Source organism: Natator depressus, chromosome 1, assembly GCF_965152275.1.
Source record: "Natator depressus isolate rNatDep1 chromosome 1, rNatDep2.hap1, whole genome shotgun sequence".
Lineage (NCBI taxonomy): Eukaryota > Metazoa > Chordata > Testudines > Cheloniidae > Natator > Natator depressus.
Genome location: NC_134234.1, coordinates 236,215,396 through 236,238,560, shown reverse-complemented (window position 1 = coordinate 236,238,560; position 23,165 = coordinate 236,215,396). Strand labels below are relative to the sequence as shown.

At 40.5% G+C, this 23,165-nt stretch overlaps 1 protein-coding gene across 2 annotated transcripts in view; it reads right to left on the bottom strand.

Annotated features, from left to right (window-relative positions):
* Positions 1 to 23,165, bottom strand: part of RERG (RAS like estrogen regulated growth inhibitor) — a 133,679-nt gene that overhangs the window by 5,721 nt on the left and 104,793 nt on the right. For both annotated transcript variants that reach the window (XM_074938436.1, XM_074938443.1), the window contains exons 3-4: positions 14,443 to 14,499; positions 689 to 762 (exon numbers count right to left, since the gene is read on the bottom strand). In XM_074938436.1, the coding sequence (XP_074794537.1) occupies positions 689 to 762; positions 14,443 to 14,499 (131 nt within the window). The remainder of the gene's footprint in view (positions 1 to 688; positions 763 to 14,442; positions 14,500 to 23,165) is intronic.

The following is a 23,165-nucleotide window of genomic DNA, read 5'->3' as shown; positions in this document are numbered from 1 at the left end:
AGTGTTTGTTTTGGTGGGTGTAGCTTACAAGTTATATTTGTGTCCTGGATGTGCATGGATGACCACAGTGTATGATCAGTTGGCTGTAGGAAGTGTCTGTATGCCGTCTATATCCAGGTATTGTGATTCCTTTCTAAGGGGTTAACTTCATGAGGTGCTCTTGGGTGTCCACATAGGTCACTTAGAGGAATACTGCTAGACTGTCTGTTTCTGCTCTGGATAATGGCACCGTGCAAGAGTGATAACCCATTAGGGGAAATCTGGTAATGTGATCTGGGCCAAGCAGGTGACTGTTACCATAGATTACATTGCATTGATTTCATTCAGAGCCTTCATCTTGCAGATTTATGTGGGAGGCTCTTTGTGTTCAGAGACATTTGCTCCAGATGATGAAGTGGAGTACCTTGGGCACCTGCTGAAGTTCCTTACGCAGCCTTTGTTACAGTTAAGGCATCTAAAATAAAGAGTTCCCCAGATGGTCACACACTATCTCTACCCGCTCTTCCACATTACAAAACTCTAAACATCCATCTGTGTGTAATACCCGGGTCTGGCAGCCGCTGCTCAGAGTGGCACGGGCTCTACTTGATTTTAGTCACCAGAAGTATTGTGCAACTGTCTTAGTCTCACCCTTTTCTCCTGTTTATTCGTGTATGAGCATCAGATCTTCTTGACCGTTCTCACTCACCTGACCAGCTGTATCTAGTATCTCCATGGAAACAACTTCATCATCGATAGTTGCCTGATGACGATAGGTAGACTCTTAAAAATAATAAAAACAATTTTAGAAGAGTTTAAAATCTAAACGCAGATTGTTAGAGCAGAATCTTTTTTATGCTCCTTGCTACTGTTCTATCACACGACTTGAAGTACTGTTCTGATGTGATGTAAAGCTTCCCCAGCATCCATGAATTGGAGCTTTTTCATACATAGGCACATCCTAGCTCCTCTTCTCACAGCTAAGACCTACCCATCTCTCCCTGTGTGCCACCCATAACCTTCTTTTATACCACATCTCAGAACTATGACTGTTCAGAGACACAGCCTTTGTACTATATACATGGGACCTCTGCAATTACCACAAAGGGACTGAACAATTTAAAAAGTTAACCAGCTATCCAGTAATATTGACAGGCCTGGGTCTTCCTATTGGACAATAATATAAACAATATCTGGAGCATGTAACCCAAGACGTTTCTGAGATGGAATGTTTTAAAAATCATCATAACTTTCAAAAAATGACACTGGTTTCAATGACTATGACTCTATTTACATCAGGGCTGAATTTGATCCAATTTGTTTATTCAAAATGGAACATGGCAGTGAGGCTAACACACTTATTGTTTTGGGTTTTTTTTAATAGATTTTTTTTCGCCTTCAGTTTGTTTTTTTAAGAGGGAAAAGGGCTAAATCACATTAAAATATCTTTCAAACAATCAGCATAAGTTCTTTTCAAAAGATTTTCCTATAATATCAAACTAGCCAATAATACTGAAATCAGATGCAGGTTTCCATATTTCAATACATTAGACCGATTAAAAAAAAGTTCTCAGTTAAAATAGTTTCTGCAATACATATTATTGTTACTTCTTGATAAAAAGCCAAATGGGCACACATGGTATAAGATGGGTTTATAGCAGACATGAATTTGGTGTAAGATCTTGTAATTAAAAGAAGAATCCTGGGTTCACTCAGCATATCTCTCAGAACCGTATTTAGTCTGTTTATAACCTCTTCCTAGAATATTTGATGTACCCTTCACATTCCTGCTTGTTCCAACAGATATTATCTAACTTGCTAGTATTACATTATGGGGGTTGGAGTCCATTACTATGGATGCTTTTTAAGTGGTCAGGATCTTGGATTTGTGCCTCACTGAAAGCACAGCAACTGACAGCCTTTTAATCCCATGCTGTGATACTTTTCCCACTGATTTGGAGGGAAGAGTGCCACCTCCTGAAACACCAATGCCACTTCTTTGGAGGTCTCCAATTCAAAAACTGATAATGCCTGTCCCTACTTAGCTTGAAATCTGACCAGTTCAGAGCTGAAAATGGTGTGGCTGCAGACCAGGGATCTACTCAAGCTACCCACTAAGTATAGCCCTTACACTGTGATGAAATTACAGAACACTGGGATTTATTTTCAGAATGTTTCTTTGAAAAATGCTGAAATCATCACTTTCCCCTTTTCTAGCAAAGGCTCAAAGCAATATATATGATTTATAAGAATTGCCAAGGGGAGTTAAACATACACACTATCCATGTTATAGGAAAATAAGGCTGCATTTGCTGCCTCTAAAGTTCTGGAAATGGGCAACTAATCAAATAATTAATGACAAGGACACTTGTTTTATCTTAATGAGTATGACACTTAAGTGTGATAGCATTTGACCTACAACTTAGAAAATGATCCGTGCTAACATTCAGATTTATTACTGTTGCCAACTCACAGATGGTCTATATCAAAAGTCAAATGCACATGATGTAAAACTGTAGCCAGCAATTCTGATCGCTTTTCATTGTCAGAGATTTACATTTTATTTGGTGCAAATCTCTTCAATGGGAATGGGAGGATATGCTCAAGGAAGCTTATTTATTGAACCAGAACTTCTGAAAGGTTTTATGTTCTATGAATGTTTCCTTTCCCTACTGAGGGATGCCATCTCTCCAGAATAATGTGTTTAAACTCTCACATTATTTTCCGCCACCAAACACCCTCTCCCCCACCAAAAAAGTAACTTGCCCTTGTCACTCAAATTGCTTTAAGTGGTGCAGCTGTCACCAGTATGGACAAATGGGCCAGTCCCTCCATCAGTCAGTCAGGCAGGTGGAAGCCAAATGGCAAGTTCCTTTGTTTTCAGTTTTTATTTTGTTTAAAATTTCCTAGGAACTTACTGGTGTTTGTACAAAAATGTCAGAATGGACAAAAATGGGTGCAAAAATTAACTTCACAGTTTTCTGGGTAATATCAGGCTAATACTGGGGATGGGAGAACAGGGAAAAAAAGCAACAAATAGAGAAAAGTAGGCCAGAAGTGAAGAGATGGAGGAGATGAGGGCACCATCTCCATCTCTTCTGCATCCGGGTCCACTCCGGAAATTCAGTTACCCTCAAAATAATACTTAAGTGGGATTTATGTAGGGCATATACCTTATTCTGGCCTTCTGCTCAGGGGTGAGTTTTATCTTGGATGTGTAGCATTGCTATGGGTAAGAGAGGTGTGAAATGTTGGTACTTGTTTTGGATAAAGATGTATCTGTTTTTGAGTTTGAGTAAGGTTTGTGGATTTGGGGCCATTTTAATGATATTTTAGCACTATCTGGATGTTTGTGAAAAAGCAAATAGCCATTATTAGTCTCAAATTGACAAGTATGAATTTTGACTAAAGGGATGGAGCCTCCTAAAAGCCCAGTGGATTAAAGCACAGAGCTGCCAACCATGACGTCTTGAGTTGTATTCCCTTTCTGAAACTAAATGGTCTTGACTTTGCATTTCTGTAGTACTTCACACCGTACAGTACCTTGCTTTACAGTAGTTCAATATCATTACTCCTCCGTACTGTACATATAGAGAGACTGTGACAGAGAAGTTAAAGTGCTTTGACTGGAGTTGGCATGATCTAGTTGATGAGGCATAGGTATAACAGAAGAGAGCTGTCTTCTAATTATGGTTATGATATGGACTTTTCAGGTGACCATGGGCAACTTCCTGAGCCTTGGATTTTCTACCTCCACCACGCACAATATGGCCTGGTAATAATTCCATACTGTAATTTTATGGCTACCACCAACTAGGTGGAAGGAAAATGTTATAGTTGTGTTTCTCTGTCCATAAATGCTTGAATCAAAGTAGGATTTTGCTGGCCCCAGAGGAGCCAGACAGCTACTATGGTCAGAGCTGTGGTAAGCCAATCAACATCAGAAATACTGAAATGGAGCTGTAAAACTTACCACTTGGCCCTAATTTATTATAAACTTTGAAAGTCCTGGTTAACTATTGGGGTGTTACACGTCATATAATATTTTTGGTAATTTAAAGAAAAGGGTTGCTGACCATATTGCTTTGGACCTACAGTTGATCTCATTACTCCGATGGCTTCACTTTGTATAATAGTGCATTCTGCAGCACTTTTCTTCAATAATACACACTTAACTCTTGCAAGATTCATCATCTGAAAAATTAAAGCTCATCCTTTAAATATTTAGACCATACCAAGGGGCCCCAGAAGCATTTCTGAAGCAACGTTAGTCAGTTTATTTTTTTTAGCCTACAGTATATTGGCACAATTATTCAGTCCCCATTAACTAATCAACTTCTAAATTCCCGGATGCAGAAAGTCTTTTACAAGGAGAAGCAAAAAGCAGACTGAAAGCTTCCCCTGAGCTTATTTGTGCTATCTTGTTAATAAGAGTATTTGAGAATCGCTGTATTTTTCTGAACAATGGATTAAAAGTCATTATGAAAAAACAATACTATTAAAATTATATAGAGAAAATATTGAAGTATATGATCCACAGAATGCAAATCTGAATGTCTTCCAAAGCCTGAGGTTTTGATAAATACATTCAAGGGAGATTTGGGTTGTATTTACTTGAAGAATGAACACATTTTCTTGTCCTGAATAAAACTGAATTGGTCAATACATTTGTTCCAGAAGAGCATATTTCAATTCTTGCGGAAAATTTTTCCTCTGAGATCCATTTTGTAGCTCTTGGACCACATCCTCAGTTGGCATAAATTGTCTTTAATGGAACTACACTAACTTACACCAGCTGATCTGGTCTCTTGACTCCAATGTCTTGATCAGTACAAGTTCCATGGATATGGGGAGAGCAGAAAATGGGGGTAAAGTGTCGTCTTACAGCTCTGAAAGGAGATTTTTGCTTTATGCTTTTAGGAACATGTTTATTGTAGGAATAGGCAAACCAATTTGGATGAAATAAACACCTCCACAAATTTATGCCCAAACTTTGAATGGTAGCCAGGTCTGTTTTGAGTACAGATGGGCCCAAATTCTTTCTCATCCAGAGTTTTGGCTCATGTCCATCTCTAGTTTCAATGTTAAAAAAAGACAGCCTCACTGGAAGGTGACATATAGAAATAGTGTGAGAAAGTTTGTGCTCATGGTGTCTTCCACCCCCATGCAACCTGGAAGCACTGGAGACCTAGAGAGTCTGTTCTGTGAAATTTTCAGACCAGTCTGTAGACCAATGAGATGCAAGCATGTGAACTTCTACTTGCTTAATAGCACTGAACTTTCAAACCATCATTTAAAAACTTCATTTTCCCTTGGATGAAGAAATATGAATAGGAGACTAGTGCTTGCCATAATTACTTGTCATAAAGTAACGAGCCAAAATCTCCTCTGTTACCCCCATGAAACTCCATAGAGGTCGCAGGCATTGCATGGCGTATATTCCTGCAGAATTCGTCTCCGTCTGATTTGAGAACTGTGAATCACGGCACACCCAGTTCACCTCCGTTCCACACAAACCTAGTGTTGTCTCGTATTGTTTTCCATGGATTTGCTCCAGCTGCGTGAGTAAATTTTGTCTCTCTTCGCTGCTCTCTGCATCTACTCACTTGCTTCCTCTCAGCCCTTTTCAATCTTACCACTACTGGGACCAGGGACATCTCTTTAGCACTTACCATCTAGGGCGTGACTTTGTCTGTCTGTCTGTGTCTCTCTCTCTCTCTCTCTGTGACTCTTCCCCACCTCCACATCTTTTGTCAAACATCATCTAAAAATATTTTTCTTCCTTGCCTGTGACTCATAATTGCCTACTCTATCTCTTATTGCCCTTATGACATGCTTTTATTTTACTGGAGTGGAGCTAATGTCTGTTCACCCCAGTGGAGGATCTGGCCCTATGTGTTTATAAAACAGTTTTTTTTTTAATGGTGAATGCATTCCTTCCCCTCTTTTTTTTATTGTCATATATGTAGAGCCATAAATATGCATGGGGCTTTCCATTCACGCTATGTTAAACTTACACACTCAAAAACCCCAAAGGATAAAATTTCCAAAAGCAACTAACAGCTTGTCTATATAAAAACTTAGGGCACTGCAGGCTAGTGTGGGGCAGATTTACACCTCACCTTGCTACGAACTAAGTGTCAGTGTGGACCTTAGCTGCTGAACTCTAGAAGTTCCCTAGCACACTTTGATCTACCCCACTTTGAAATGGGAGTACGTTAAAGGACACTGGGGAATTTTAGTGGGGGGGCAGCAGGGTCAACATGGATGCTTAGTGCATGGCAGGCTAGTGTGTGATAGATTACACCCCAACTTGTTGTGAACTAAGTGTTTTTATAGACAGGCCCTTAGGCCCAGATTTTTAAAGCTATTTCGGCATTGCTATGCTCAGTGTCACAATGCCTAACTGATTTAGGAGCCTAAATTTCATTTTCAAAAGATATTATCGCTAAGAAGTCTAAATCCCATTGACTGTCAATAGAATTTAGACTCCTAAATCAGTTAAGCATTGTGGTTCTTACTGTTGCAATGCCTAAATAGCTTTAAAACCTGGGTATTAGTGATTTAGGCTCTTAGGCTCCTAAGTCATTTTTGAAAATGTGATTTAAGTTCTTAAATCACTTAAAATTTTTAACCCAAAAAAGTCAGGAAATACAACACTTAAGGCTTCAACAGGTAATGTACTATGTCCGATATGCTTGTCTCTCAGTGCAAAGTTTACAATACCCACAGCAATATTAAGCTACACAAAAAACCCCAGAAATGTGGGTCTAGAAAATATGGGCTGAATTTTACAACCCCCTTCGTGCCAACTGTCTGAGCAGAAGCCTCTGCCCCTGACCAACACCTTGCTAAGGCCAGGCAGGGAGATAAGCAACGATATCAGAAAGAGTGCAGGATTCGCTAGGCTATGTTAAATGATTTTGCTGTGTCAGTACTGACTAGCCTCAGAATTTTTCAAATTTTTAACTTTTCCTTTTTAATTCTCCCCCACCCAAACCCAAGCAGAGGTACTGGTCCTCAGTGCGAGTTATGTCCACGACAAGCTTCAAGTTAAATAAGCCATTCGTGCTGTAGTTATACCTTTTTTTAAAGCATCATTCGAGAGCAGGTGTGCACTTCCCTCCTCTAAATGAAAACTAGCCAAAGAGCCTTTGCTCACAATTGATTATTTTTTCATCACTTTTAGGCATAGAGCAAGCATGGGACATTTCAGTCCATCCGGCGAATGTTTCAGAAAATGAGCAAGTGTGAATAGGGCACAGTATTTTGCAATCATAACTGCTGTAGGCATAGCTAGTGCCCAATATACTACTACCGGTTGTCTTCCATTTGTTTAATTCTGTGAAGTGTTTTGGGATACTGTATATATGTAAAGGCTGCGATAAAACAGGCTGTATTTGATCACTGCCATCAAGAATGCTACATCTTGAGGCCGATATTAAAGAAAACATAAAACATATTAAATAAATGATTCCCACGTTGTTCCAAGCTTCTTCCTCTGCTGTTCTTCATTGTGGCCTCTTGCTTTTGAGTCTGCCATGCCATGCACTTCCTCATCCAGCAGCTACTCAAGTTAGACACTTTTAAATCAGCAGATCTGGATAACTTGCATCTAAGAGTTTTAAAAGAGCTGGTTGAGGCACTCACTTAGTCCATTACTGTTGATTTTCCATAAGTTTTGGAACATTGGGGGAGTTTCAGAGGACTGGAAGAAAGCTAATGTTGTGCCAATATTTAAAAATGGTAAATGGGATGATCAAGTTAATTATATGCCTGTCAGTCTGACTTTGATCGCAGGCAAGATAATGGAGCAGCTGATACAGGACTTGCTCCATAAAGAATTAAAGAAGAGTAATATAATTAATGCCAGTCAATATAGGTTTATGGAAAATAGATCTTGTCAAACTAACTTGATATTTTTTTATCATGTTTGGTTGATAAAGGTAATAGTGTTGATGTAATATACTTAGACTTCTGTAAGGCATTTGATTTGGTACTGCATGAAATTTTGATTTAAAAAGCTAGACATATAAAATATACATGGAACCGATTAAATGGCTTAAAAGCTAGCTAACAGATCTAAAAATGTAATGTAAATGGGGAATCATCATTGAGTGGATGTGTTTCTAATGGGGTCCACAGGGGTTGGTTTTTGGCTATTTAACATTTGTATTATTGACCCAGAAGAAAACATAAAATCATCATTGATAAAGTTTGCGGATGACACACTAATTGGGGGAGTGGTAAATAATGAGGAGGACAAGTCATTGATTCAGAGTGATCTGGAGAGCTTGATAAGCTGGGTGCAAGCAAAAAATATGTGTTTTAATATATGTATACATGTAGGAACAAAGAATGTAGGCCATACTTATATGACTGGGGACTCTATCCTGGGAAGCAGTGTCTCTGAAAAAGATTTGGAGAGGGGTGTATAATCAGCTGAACATGAACTCCAGTGCAATACTGTAGCCAAAAAGGGCTAATTCAATCCTTGGATGCATAAACAGAGGAATCTTGAATAGGAGTGGAGAGGTTATTTTACCTCTATTTGGCACGGATGGAACCGCTGCTGGAATATGGTGTCTAGTTCTGGCATCCACCATTCAAGAAAGATGTTGAGAAATTTGAGAGGGTTCAGAGAAGAGCCATGATTTAAGGATTAGAAAACCTGCCTTATAGTGATAGACTCAAGGAGTTTAATCTATTTAGTTTAAGAATGAGAAGGTTAAGGGATGAACTGATTGCAGTTGATAAATACCTACACGGAGAACAAATATTTAATAATGGGATCTTCAGTTTAGCAGAGAAAGATAGAGCATGATCCAATGGCTGGAAGTTGAACCTAGATAAATTCAGACTGGAAATAAGGAGTAAAGTTTGAGCAGTGAGAGTAATTAACTATTGGAACAATTTACCAAGGGTCGCAGTGGATTCTCCATCCCTGACAATTTTTAAACAAAGTTGGATGTTGTTCTAAAAGACGTGATCTAGGACAGGGATCGGCAACCTTTGGCATGTGGCCTGTCAGGGAAATCTGCTGGTGGGCTGGGACAGTTTGTTTACCTGTAGCGTCCGCAAGTTCGGCCGATCGCAGCTCCCACTGGCCACGGTTCACTGTTTCAGGCTGCGGGAAGCGGCGGCCAGCACATCCCTCAGACCACACTGCTTCCCACAGCCCCCATTGGTCTGGAACGGTGAACCACAGCCAGTGGGAGCTACAATCGGCCAAACCTGTGGACGCTACAGGTAAACAAACTGTCCCAGCCCACCAGCAGATTTCCCTGATGGGCTGCATGCCAAAGGTTGCCGATTCCTGATCTAGAAATTATTTTGGGGAAGTCCATTGGTCGGTGTTATGCAGGAGATCAGATGAGATGATCACAATGTCCCTTCTGGCCTTGGAATCTATTAAAATGTTCACAAAAGACAGACTTTAGAATGATCGGTGGTGAAATGCAATGAACATACTGATCTTTTAGGCACTATGACTGCACTTGATTTGATAGGGGTTTCAGTTAACCAGGGTATGGCTGAACTGGGTTTTTTGATATCAGACTCTATATAAAGCAACATCATTTAATATGACTTTATGTACAGCACCTTGATGGGAGGGTGTATGTGCACACTCAAAGATGTGTGTGCCCTAATAACGTTCATTATTGTGATATTAGGCAGTAAAGGCATATAAGTTATATTAAGTGATATAAGGCAGATATAAGTGTTTGTGGCTCATTTAGTAAGAGCAGGAGATAGGAAGGCAGGGTTCCTGGATACTTCTCTTAGCTGAGCCACTGACTTGCAGTGTGGCTTTTGACAAATTGCATAGTTTCTCTTTTTCTCTCTCTTCTTCAGTTCCTCACCAGTAAAATCCTCCACCTCAAAGAAGTGTGGTGAAGTTTTAATTAATTAATGTTTGTAAACTTTTTAAGTTCCATGTCTGAAAAGTGCATAGAAATGCAAAGTGTTTATCCAAAGGCTGTATTTTGGGCAAGAATCTACCAGTGTAATATTAAAAAAACATGGAGTGATATTTTACTGGTAAATAATACAAACTCCATTGTCTGTAGCATTTCTCTAACTTCACTGTATTATTTGACTGTGATCAGAAAAGAAAAAAAAATGTTCAAGGAGGATGTGAAGGACGGGGGACGCTGGTAAAGAATCTTGAGTCTTACATTTTAATTATGTTGCCATTTAAGTTTTCTTGATACAACAGACTGCTAGAATTAGTGATAGTATTGTTTGAGATTATTAGCTCTCTGATATCAGTTTAAATATAATATATATAGATTACTTTAAACATTTTAGTGTATGTCTATACTTAGACTGTAGCGCTTCAGTATACACACTACCTATGCTGATGGGAGTGGTGCATCTCTTTTTCTACGTACCTTCTGTATCCTCGGTGTGCATATGCAGCACAATGTTTTGATTTGTTATAAACAGAGATTGATATGCCTCATATACCCAAGCAGGTGAGGAATTAGTAAAGCCCTGCAAATGTGCAGATATGCACAGATATCTGCAGACCATGTTTGAGAATCAGATGCGGATAAAAATTTTGTATCCGCATAGGACTCTAGCAATTAGCCTCAATGGCTTGGTACCTTTAAAAAAAAAGATAGCAAACACCTACCAAGAAAATGATAACTAAGCGATAAAGGTGTAGGGCAGCCAAGAGTTGGCGGATAGTTAATACTCTCTGGGTAATGAGCTCTGCTGATATTGTCATTCCTAGAACGTTGAGAATGGAAAAATAAAATATTATGGGTGATACAGTTGTGCAGGGTCAACTGCACCTGTATTCCCCTTCTATGGTCCAGAAAGGGCACACACTCTTAGGCTTCTGGCTCCCCAGCTGCCTCCTCTCTTGGATGGAGACACATGTCTCTCTCCCTCTTGACTGGGATATTTCAAGACTGAGAGCTCCTTGCCTTCATTAAGAATTCCTCAGTGAAGACCAGTTTCCTAAGCAGGCCTGCATTACTTTTCTTCTCCACAGTGTAATTGCATCCGCACTTTCATCCACAGTGTAATTGCAAAAGCTGTTGCCACACAGCTCTTTCTAAGCAAGCACATTTATTCTTAAGGTAAAAGCATTAAAGAGAAAATATGTTAAAAAAAAATAAGAGCCTACACGCATGCTAATAAACTTACCAGAGATCAACCCTTCACTCTAAGGGCTCACTCTGGCTGTTGAACATGCTTCAATCCCCACCAAGGGGTTATCCCATGATTATGAGTTCATAACTCCTTTTCTCGGAACAATAACACAGACTGAGCCAAATCCTTCCAACCCTTCCAGGAAAGATTACACACACACCCTTGCACATTTGTTGGTTCAGAAAAAAGGTCACGAATAAATTTTAACTCAGGCTATTTAACTAAAAGTCCTTTCTTTGTTTGTGCCTGGAGACTCCAGTATGAACCAGTATATGTGAGCCTCTTTCCAGGTGGTGGTAGCAGCTCTCTGGAGATGTTACAACCTGAGTTAATTTGCCAAACCACTCCCAACTGTTCTTAGTTCCTAGAGGGTTGTGGTCCCCCTCCCTTATGAAATTACACACAATCCCTGGCCCACAATGATACATAAACTTAATTCAATAAGGTTTAGCTTAATTCAATATGGTTTGTCCAGGAAATTGCCCAAGCTGTCACACAGTGCACATGTATAGAAATAATATCCTGTGTAGGAACACTAGTGCTGCAAGACCCTCACTTTAAATGGGAGTTCCATGCACCAAGGGTCCTTAGCAAAGCCCTGCTACTCATTCATGCTCCCTCTTCATGTGTGTGGCAGCTGAACATTATTTAACTTAGATCCTGGAGACATAATAATACACTGCACACAGAGGTAACATGGAGTCTCTAGTTTTTGTCTTGAAGCTTAAAGGGGTATTGAATCACATAAATTCCTTTTCATCTAAAATGTATTATCCCTTTCAGAAATTACAGGAGGACAAGGAATTTTATGCTGTTTTATTCACTTTAAATAGAACCCTAGTGAATTTCCTGTGCCTTGGAAGTTTTGATGCAAGTCCTGGTAGAAATGGGAATTGCCAAGGGAAAACCAACTTCTAGCATGGGAGAGTTAATGGATCCCATTGGATCTGATATAAAAAATCAGCTGTAAATATTACTCTTTTTTTTTCTTTTCTTTTCTTTTTTGTCGCTTGCAGCCTCAGTGTTTCTGGCAAAATCTCTTGTTGCTTAGTAGCCGTGTGGTATGCGTCTGTTTTAGTTCTACATTTGAAAAGTCACTTGACAAACATTCTTATTCTCAATGTAGGGTAAATATGTCACACTGACACAGTTTATATTGCTTTAAACAGAGAAACAGATTGATCTGATTCTTCAGAAGAACAGAACAAAACCAAACAAAACAAACCTCTCGCAGTAAAAAGCCATAGTAAACCCAGCTATGTACTATCTAAAGAGATGCCTATATGCTATAAGCCACCAAAGGATGCCCATGATGATAAGGATAGATATAGTAACTGCTTCCACCAGAGGCTCCTATCATTGATTAATGTCCAATTGATGACTTGTTAATTTTTGCATTTGTAATCTCTTCTATCTGAACATCTCAAAGTGCTTAGCTTCACAACAGCTGTATCACATACTTCTCTCCAAAATTAGATGAATATGTAGAATTTAATAAATCAAAGGAGTAGCAGCCCTAGAAGCTGAGTACCTTTTGTGGAAGGAAGGAGATGTCAAAGCATCATGGGAGGGCAGGTGATCTTGTGGCCACTTACTTCCTGTGTAACTCAACACAAGTCACTTAGTTGTACAGGTCTGAAGATAGATTCTACTTTTGTGGGTGCCCAGCTTCAGACATCTAGGACCTGATTTTCACTGGGGCTGAGCATGCAATAATGTAATTACTTAGCACTTCTGAAAAATCAGGCCCCAAATTTTCAAAGGAGGCCTGTAATTTAGGGTACTTTGCTATTTGGTGACCAAATCTGAGACACTGTGGACCCAATTTTGAGAAGTGTCAAACACCAACACAGCTGAGATTGAAGTCAATGGGAGCTGTGGGTGCTCAAGAGCTGTAATAAGGACCTGGGTGTCTCAAGGTGGTCACCCAAAAGTGAAGACTCCCAAAATGAGAGGCACCCTTTTAAAACTGGGGACTAAGGGCTGAATGTTCAAAGGGATTTAGATGGTGTGACACTCAGTGAGTTAGGCACCTACAAATGTGATCCATAAAAGCCAGCAGGGAGCTAGGTGGGGAGCTGCCCTATGCTAGCCAATGGGAGATGCTGATCAGAGGTAGTGTAAGCCGAGCCCTGCACCTCTCTCTCCAGAGATAAGCACCCAAGTCCAGGCTGCAGGGAGGCATCTATTTCTGCTTGCAATTCTCGGTCAGGGAGTTAGGGTGCCTCTGCCATTTTAGCAAGAAGCCAGTGGGTGGGGTGGTCATTTGGGACACACACACAGAGAGCACAAGCATGAGAATAACTCTGTTGCCTGGTGGTTAGAGCACTCACCCAGGATGTGGGAGACCCAGGATCCAGCCCCTCTGCTCCAGTGACTTTCATTGTTTATCCACAGTGCAACAGGAGAGATGAAGGGATCTGCACATCAGAATATCCCATAGCCCAAGGGTTAGGACACTTGAGAAGTGGCAGATCCCTGTTCAAATCTCTTCTCCCTCTTAGGCGGGGGGACTTGAACTGGGGGGGGGTCTCACACCACTGGGCAAGAAGTGATGAGGGAAGTCATCCTCTCCCTCCCTTGCCCCCAACGGTTTTGGGTAAGCTCGCCTATGGGGACCTGATCCAGTAGGCAGCCTCTGATCACGCCTACCGGATAGAGCCCCTCAAGCTGGACATCCGTCTTCCCCTGGTTTGTAAATCGCTGAGGGGCTTAGGTGGGAGATGGGTGTCTGGACACCCACAGGGAGGCAGCAGTGTGCCTACTCAGAGGCAGAAACATTGACTCACTGCAAAAATGTAGGCACTGAGTGAGTTTAGGTACCTCCAGTGTTTCAGCAGGGGTTCTGTGCATTGCAATGGTCCCAAGTGATTTGCACAGCTTACACAGGAAATGACTGTCCACAGGATTATTCCTCCCTTGCCCCTTGGAGCACTCTTCCCTAGCCCTTCTACCTTCCACAAAGAGTGGTCAGTTACTCCAAAGCAGAAAACTAACATCTTTATTTCCATGGGTCAAATTCTAGCCCCACAGAAATCAATGGCAAAATTCCCGTTAACTTCAATAGGGGCAGGTTTTAACCCCACATCCAGCCTTTGTTTGAATGTTTTTATACCTGTTCATTGTGCTACATCAGTTGGCTGTTCATTCTAGCTAGGGATTTACCTCAGAGAAGCTTTAACATCATATTTAAAGGATGAATGAGGTTTTGGAATCTTTACTGCATGCCTTTCCATTGCTTCTACAAAGCCAACACCTGCCGCATTCTGTAAGTATTTAGAATAAAATGTAACCTACCTAGAGTGGGGTCGTACTCCCAGATGAACCGTTTGGTCAGGAAGCGCACTACGAGAGCTGGGGGGACAAAAACATCACACATGAAATTTTAAAACCCCCTGACTCATTCACTTCAGAGGGGAGGGTTTTTGACTGCAGGCTCATATAGAAATGCTGAGCCTTGGGGTTACTAATTTTGAAAGATGCCTGATTGACAGCCCTGGAAACTGAATTCCTTGGTTTACTTAGAAAATATCTAAAGCAAAGGCAGTGGCAAAGCAAGCTCCCCTCATGCCTATGGGCTCAATCCTTCTGGGACCAGGCCATAAGAACAAGAGCTTATTTTAGTGCCCAGCTTTTTTGCTGAGATTGCCAACAAAAGTACCAATTGACAACAAGACTGAGATTCATAAACAACTACACATAGGCTACTGAAGAACCATCAGATGGTAACTTTCAATACCAATCCTGTCTGGCTTTAAACATAAGCCTGGCTCTTCCCAGTAAAGAAGGAAAAGAGAAAGATATTGGGCCTGGTCCTCCTTTGCCCTGCTCCTGATGTAGCCAGTGAAGAGCAGTTGTAAAAAGAACTACCATTCTGATTCAACAGCATTTTACACTTTTTTTGCACAAATGCAGGAGGATGATAAATTGGGCACTTTGTTGGTGTTTTATTCTTGGGGGGCACTAGGATATTGCAGTGATGGGTGCCAATACTGGAACCTGTGTATCTATAAATAGATCAACAGGCTCTGCATCTCCTTAACCATTTGTTTCCTCCATTTTTAAGCTACAGTATACTACAATCCTTGTTCGGTAGTACAGTAAAAATTATGTGTCGGAATTTTGTTTTCAAACTATTTCTTGAGTAATAGCAAATGGAGCTTTTGGTATCTTTATTACCCCCCCCATACCCCCTTCCCGCCCATTCATGCAGTTGAATATATTTGGGAGAATAAAGTATGTTTCGTTTTCATTTCATAATGGGAAATTATTCATTTAAGCTAACCTGTAATATATTAGAAGAAACACAAGTGACAAGGTCACGAGCAATTTATAAAGGACTTGATCCAGTAGGAGTTACCCAGGCAAAACTCGCATTGGGTGAAATTCAACCCTGTACAGAGGAAAAGTATCAAATCCCTCTCTTGGCTTTAAGTGGTACATACTCTGTGTGCTGGCCATCTGCACAAGGAATAATTTAATCCACTGTACATAGGATTGAATACTAAATGCCAGCAGCTGATATACTATTCTTCTGAGTTTGGAGGGATAGAAATCAACCAATATAAACATCAAACACCTTTCATGGATGTGGCATGACTATGAACAAAGCTTCACCTGCACCTCTGTAGATATTTTCCTTCAGAGTGGTGAATTAGCAGTGAGGAGTTTTAATTATGTTTTTTTAATGATCTACTGCCATGACATCACAGATGTTTTGGATGGGGAAAATGCTCACTTAAGCGGATGAACTTTGAATACTGTGTTATGTCCCTGGGTGTCTTTGGTAATTACCTTTGTACAAGTAAATTTATCCCACTGTGTCAATTCTTGAGTTATGTCTCATTGCAGGTTGAGATATTTCAGTTAAATGCAGACTACTTTCCTGTATTTATCACTAAGTGAGTAGAATTAATCTGTGCGTAGAGGGAAAACACCAGGCCTATGCACCACTTAAGCCCTCAAAATTACGCAAAAAATATACAGAGCTTAACTTCTTGTGTGTACTCCATCACATAATATTGCCGTGAAAATGCTATTGATAAGGTCGAGATGGCACTCCCCAGTTTAAATTTCTCTTTTTCCCAATAGCTTATAACTTCTCAGAAACACACACCAAGGAAGGGCCTGGCTGCTGAGTATTGCCAGTGTAGTGACCAGGGGACCCAAGATTTTCAAAAGGGATTAGCTGTTTTGGGTTCCCCACTTGAAATGCTTTTGAGTGTTCCAAACACCTACCTTCTGAAAATCAGGCCCCTTCAGGCATTTCAAGTTGGGCATCCAGAAAAACCTGAGGCACTCAAAGTAACCAGTCCCTTTTGAAAATCTTGGCTTAGGTCTTTTAAATATCATAAAGCAAATCTATAAATCTGATATATAGTTTGGTTTTTCCCTTGGGGTGTTTTTTTCTTGTCTACTTGCCAGCTTGTGTATCCAGCTATAGCATTTCACATCTACTTGTTAAACAAATTCAATTAATGAAATCGTAGTTCTATACATGCATCCTGCAATAAATACTTTAGAGCATCAGATGAGTCACAGTAAGTGTCAATTTTAGAAGCAAAATCTTAATGCTTATATACTATATGATCATGCCTGATTTTGACTCTTTCTTTTTTAAAAAATCTAAGATGGTTTGAGTCTAGTATAGATGTAATTCAAGCAATTTAACTTGAAACAAAAGCATGGTTTGAATCCACAGTTCTAGAAGTGACAATTCTAGGCGCCATTCACCAACAACAGATAACCATAATCCTTTCTCCATAATGAAATACACGTTTCCAGAGCTGGGACAGAAATCCTATTGCTTTAGCTCTGAAAAACACAGGCCTCTTCCATTTGAACTAGAGGAAAAGCTCTGCTGGCTGCTAGCCAAAGCGATAATTTTTACGTTCTTTCTAAGCTGCAACCAACCAATATAGGGCAACACATGCGCAATTTCTGATCCTACTCAGAAAGATACTGATCGAAAAAATATAGTTAATAACTTTGCTTAATTACAGCCTATTTTCTTCAAATATAGCCAGACCATGAGTTTTCAAGAACACTTAACTAAATATAAAAGTTTGGAGAGGTAATATTAATAAGACATTCCTCAAGGAGATGACAACATTGGACAAAAGTCCATTTCAAATTCGGGTAATTTTTGGATAATCTGTTTTTTTAAAGCAGCTCTTAGAATATTTCTGAGAAGTATAAAGAAAATTAAAGGCAAAGTTGATTAGAGTGGATATGGCAATTTTCAGGCCAAACTAATTTTCCAGGCCAAAAGTTTTCAGAGGTAAATAGGGTTTTATGATGGAAGCAAGTTGCAAATTTAACTCTAGAAAGACAATATTTTAAAATGTGGGCACAAGGGCTGAAGTTAAGATTTAAGGCTCAATCTTAACTTCTCAAAATACCTGACATTTGACTGCTTCGTTTCTCAGGCCCGGTCTAAACTTGACAAGTTTTACTGGTATAACTGTATCAGAGAGGGTGTGATTTTTTTTTACTTGCATAATTATGCCAATAAAAGCCCTAGTGCAGACACAGTTACACCAGTATAAGGTGTTTTATAATGGTATCACTTATTTCACTTTGCTGAACTGGGCTAAACTATACTGATATTATAAGCACTTTTGTACCACTATAACTGCAGCTGCACTATGGGGTTTTGGCCACTTAACTATGGCATAGTTAAAGAGGCAAAACTCTTAATTGTGGGCAAGCCCTTAGCCTTGACTTTGAACTGTTTGGGTTTTTTTATAGAAAGTTTATATTGGAGTGGGGAAATAATACATGGACAGGGTTTTCCTGACAAGCATCCACAAAGCGTCCTAACTACATTCTCTCCTTCAGAGATAAGCTTTCAAATGGTTTCTGTTAACCCTGTAGCCTTCTAGAAGAGTAGGCTCTCACTCAATCATGAATCCAGAACTAATAGTATGTAGTCCATCACCACCAATCCCACCTAAAATTCAAAATACAATGTGAAATGTTGCCATGAAGATTCCACAGCTATTCAGAAATTGGTATATATTCCATATGCCAAGGAAAGTTTTGCTGATTGTAGAAAATTTCATGCAACAGGCCAAATAATTTTAACTCCGTGAACTCTAAAGGGGGTAAATTTCAATACCTCTCTTAATTTCACAATTAATATTCCAAACAGCTCTATTAAAGACCTTCTCAATAGTTACTTCTTTTTTAAAATAGAAAACTATACACATAATTCTGCCAAAGGGAAAACCTAGATGCAACCTTAATTATGAGGGCACCAGCACACATGCTTGGTGAGTACTCCTCGGATGCATACTCATAGATGGCTAGCAGCAAGCATTTCACCACTTATTTGTATAACCTCAGAACAGGCAAAGAGGAATGGTCTGTGTAATACTGTGCAATGAGAAAAGAGCAGGGTAACAACACTAAGCACTGCTTCCCCTTCTGTTTATTCTGCTGAGTATAGGAGTTCTTGTTGAGGTCACCTATAATTATTGCTGTACATTAAACCACCAAAAAGAGTGGAAAGTCCCATGTGTGACTTATGTGGAGTTGGAAACGTTTCTTACCTGTCTGACTTTTGCAATCCTACACTAAAAAGAATGTTTAGAGTTTAATACCTGGCTCACTGTTACAAAATCTCTGCACTGGAATGGATCAGCTATCACCAACCAATGCGGTGATGTGCTGCCATGTTGTAACAACTTGTGAGAGTGCCCGTGTCTTGAGTTGGGGTTGCTCACAAAGAGGAAGGATGAGGGTCTAGGGAATCTATTCACCTTTTTTCCCATTTAAAAAAAATCAGGTTTACACTTACAATGTAAACTGAAGTATCTTAGGATGAGGGCATGGGAAACTAAGGTGACAGAAAGGAAGTCAGTCAGTCAAGCAGCAGAGTCTGAGAAGAGGAGGCTTGGGGGAGAGTGACGGGGTGGGGGCTGGGAAAGAGAGGTGGGAAATAGCCACTCTGAAGGAAAAGATAGAGAGCAGCTGTCTGGAGTGGACTTCAAAGATAACCAAGGTGTGCAGGTGAGGGAGCCAAAAGTCGCAAGAAAAGGTCAGAAGAATTGAATGTCACCACTATGACCTTAAACCTAGAGAGTGAGTGGAGATGTCAGCATTAGCTGCAGAGAAAGGAAAGAGACAGGTGTTGGTGAGCACAAGGGAGCTGAAGAATAGAAGATCAATGTGAGTTCTGGAGATGAGACGGGAAGTGGGATAAGTTGTCTTGTATTTGTCTCCATAGAGGCCTCAGATTCTCTAGAAATAAAATATAGTAATACACTCAGGAGGAAATAGAATGCAAGGAGGGAAGGTGGGGAGAGAGCTGGAAGATGCAGAGCCTGGCGGTAAATGGATCTGAGTGGCTATTTCCCACCTCCCTTTCCCAGCCTCCCATCACTTCCCCGCAAGCCACCTCTCTCTTCACACTGTGATGATTGACTGACTTCCTTCCTCTTGTCTTAAGTTTCCCCTACCCACATCTTAAGATACCTGCACTCTTGGCAGGAAGGACAGGACAGTGACTCACCTACTTATCCATTGATGATGATGATAAAAGAGATAAAAGGAGTCACCTTTGCCCTGAACCGTGAGGTTTGTTTAGGTATGATAACCAACCATCAAATAATCCAGCCCTTTGTGAAAAATCCAACCACAGGATCTGATCTAAAATGCAATTGTGATTGAAAAAGTAATATTTTCAGATACATTTTACTGGTGCCAGCATTGCTAAGGCATCTATCACTGTAGGATCTAACCAGGCACCATTGTATATATTTAGAAGAACATCAGTTCCTTCTAGAAAAGGGACCAACATCTGCTCCCCTTCTCTTCAGATTGAAGCCACATATGAGAAATTAAATCTAGGTGATTATTTTCAGCAATAATGTTATGGGGTCAGTTCCAAAGGCCTGCAGAAAGAGATGCTTCTTGTAATGCCTCTTGAAGGTTGTAGGCAGTGGTATTATCCACTGGGCCAATGGGGCCGTGCCCAGGGGCCTTGGCCAATTGTGGGGGGTGGGGGGCTGGAAAAATGGGCATCTCTGCATCCCGCTCAGAACACCTGACGGGGAGCTGGATGAGGGGGCTTGCCCCATTCTCTCCCTCCCCCCCAAGTCCACCCGGCACTCCTGCCGGAGAGCGAGTCAAGCCCCTGCGCCTGGACCCAGCTCCCGATTAGAAGTGCTGGAGGGGGGACTGCAGGTGGAAAGGGTGGGGAAGGGCCCTCACTTGCTGTGGCCAAGGGCCCCACAAACCCCTAATCTGCTTCTGGTTGTAGGACTCTGGCTCAGCCTGATCTCTAATAGCAGCGAGTTCCACAGATCGGGGTCCGCCACAAAGAACACTCGAGCTGCCGCCTCAAAACATTGTACTGCTTGTGAAGTGCTTCATCTTTCAGACTTGTCAAGAAGGAAAAACCAGATTAGAATTTGCTTTTCCTTTCATAGACACAACACCCACAAAAAGGAATCGGTGTCACCACATTCAACTGATTTGAAGTAATTTGTGTTGCGCACAGTTTAAGTGAGGATAGACTCTCTCCCATCACTGTCATTCACTCACTTTCAAGTCTCCTGCCAAGTTATTCTTGGAAAAGAAACATGAGCATCTGTCATCTGCAATGTAACTCCACTGAAGGCAAGGAAGTTACACCAGAAATTAATTTGGCACTTGGGCTGAGATTTGCAAAACCAGCTCAGGGATTTAGCCACACAACTAATTAATTTCACTGGGATATGTGTGACTGAGTCCCCTACTCAGCATTACAAATCTCAACCCATATCTTTTGGACCATTATATTAAATCATCCAGTTGTACTTAGATCTCTGTTTGGATACAGTGACATACAAATGCTCTGGCTTCTGCTAAATTTACAATCTGCCTGAATACATGACTTCATGAATTTATTATCTTGCCAACTAATACAAGCCGGGCTTTTAGCGGGAGAGAGAAAATGGATTTAGGATTTTTGTTTTGTTTTTTAAATAAAGACAATAGAGCTTAGAGTTACACTAAGAAAAATTACATTTCTCTCCAGTGAAATAATTGATGAATGATGATTCTTTTAGACAATGAGTGTTTGAAGCCATAAAGATGGCCTTGAAGTAATCACATTATTTAAAACATCAGCAAGTCTGTTGTTGTTGTTATGATGGTATATCGTCTTTTAACTATATTTGGTAAGAGAAGCTGATGTGGCTAAAACTAGTTGTTACAACGAGCAAAGGGTAGTTATGTAAACTAAGCTACTCATTTTCTAAAAATATATTTTTTTGAGTCCATTGCTTATTTTTTCCTTTTCGTGGTCTCCTGTGTACCTGAATCTCACCTGACTCATAGCACGTGACAAGCCCTGTAAGATGGCAGCTGTACGGTATTGTGGAAGGTAATGTGATCAGAAAAGGGCACTGCATTCAATCCAAAAAGAGAATGGATTGTTTTAAACCAATACACAGAAGCATTTTCTTTGTTTCTAAAAGTGCAGATCCCTCGGGAGAAACATCTGCATCAACGTCAAGCACAAAGGGCCATATTCTGATCTCAGTTATACCAGTATAGAGTAAATACATTTGGCCCAGCATTCGTGGCTCTGGACTGTCTTTGTCTGATATTCTTTCAGCTAACTCAAAGCTAGACATAGAGATCAGTGGTGGTGCTGCAAACCCTAAGGGAACATTTTTCTCTGCATTTCAACTTCTTTCAGGACATGCACTGTGGTTAATCCCATTGTTGAGGTTTAGCACATAAACAAAAGGGGAGATTTAATAGGCTTATGGAGCGGGATCAGAGGGGAAAAAAGAAAGGAAAACATTATCAACATCAAAACTGAAAATATTACATTGTCTCATTGTTCCCCTAACTAGTACATTTTACTCGTTGTCTTAAATTGTGAACACTTTAGGACCAGAGACTGTCTACATCTATGTTTTTGCAATGACAGCACAAGGCCCTCAATTCTTATTGAGGCTATGATAATATAGGTGACATAAATAATAAGAATAGTAAATGCAGACAGATTGGGACTGGCTTGCTCTGTGCTGAGAGCTGCTGGACTGCTCTTTTTTCTCAGGAGATTGTGTGGCTTAGGGATACTGTAGGCTGGTGAACTCCCTCCCCAGCCCAAGAAAGAAGCAATGCCACGCTGGGGTCTCTTTCAGGCTCTTATCTCAGGACACAGCTTATTATTTGAATATAATACTCACAAAGTGATGCAAACCAAAGCTGTTGTTTTTTAACCCTGACCCACAGCCAGCTGTACGGGACCAGAGGCCTTTCCCCTTGCATCTCTGTCTAACCTGGAAAGAGGACATACCCTTCCTTTAAATCCCTGCTGAATTGTGTGACAGTCATCCAAGGAATTTGTCCAACCATATTAGCTTGGGCTATGATTCTATTAGATCTCAAACTAATCTAGAGATGAGCTCAAAACCAGACATCACAATGATTCAGCCACCCCTATATTGTGAAAATGGTGTGGAGGGTTTGGAATTCCAACCTCAGTCCTCAATCTGAATTCCACAGTTGTTCCAAGCCAATATCCCACACCCAAGCACCTCCAGGTTTTGAGATATTTGAAGTACAGATCTTAGGTTTGTATCTTGGGTCCATCTTTAGGCTAAACAAGGATGGATGTGGGAGTGCTTGGATGGCAGAACATCAGGGAATGCCTGGCAACAGCAGAATGTCAGCAGTTCAGCAGGTAGCTCTCCCACAGAGTCAAAAGGGAAGCAATGTTCCACCAGGGTGTTAGGAGACACAGGGCTCTTATAGATTAAATGTAAAGCTATGTGTTTATTAATAAGACTAGAGCAGTTTTCACAAAGTCTGAGTGTTCATCCTAGTGCCCTGGCCAAACTCCAAACTGGGTATTATATTCTGCTTATTTGAAAGTGTCCCTGTATGTTCAATCTGGTATGATATTCTTCTTTTGCTTTCTTTACTAAAGAGGTGAGCAGTGTTGTTGTACAATGCTAAATGGTGGTTGCATTTCATCCTAGAGATGCCTGCATTTTAATGCTGGGTGAAATGATTGG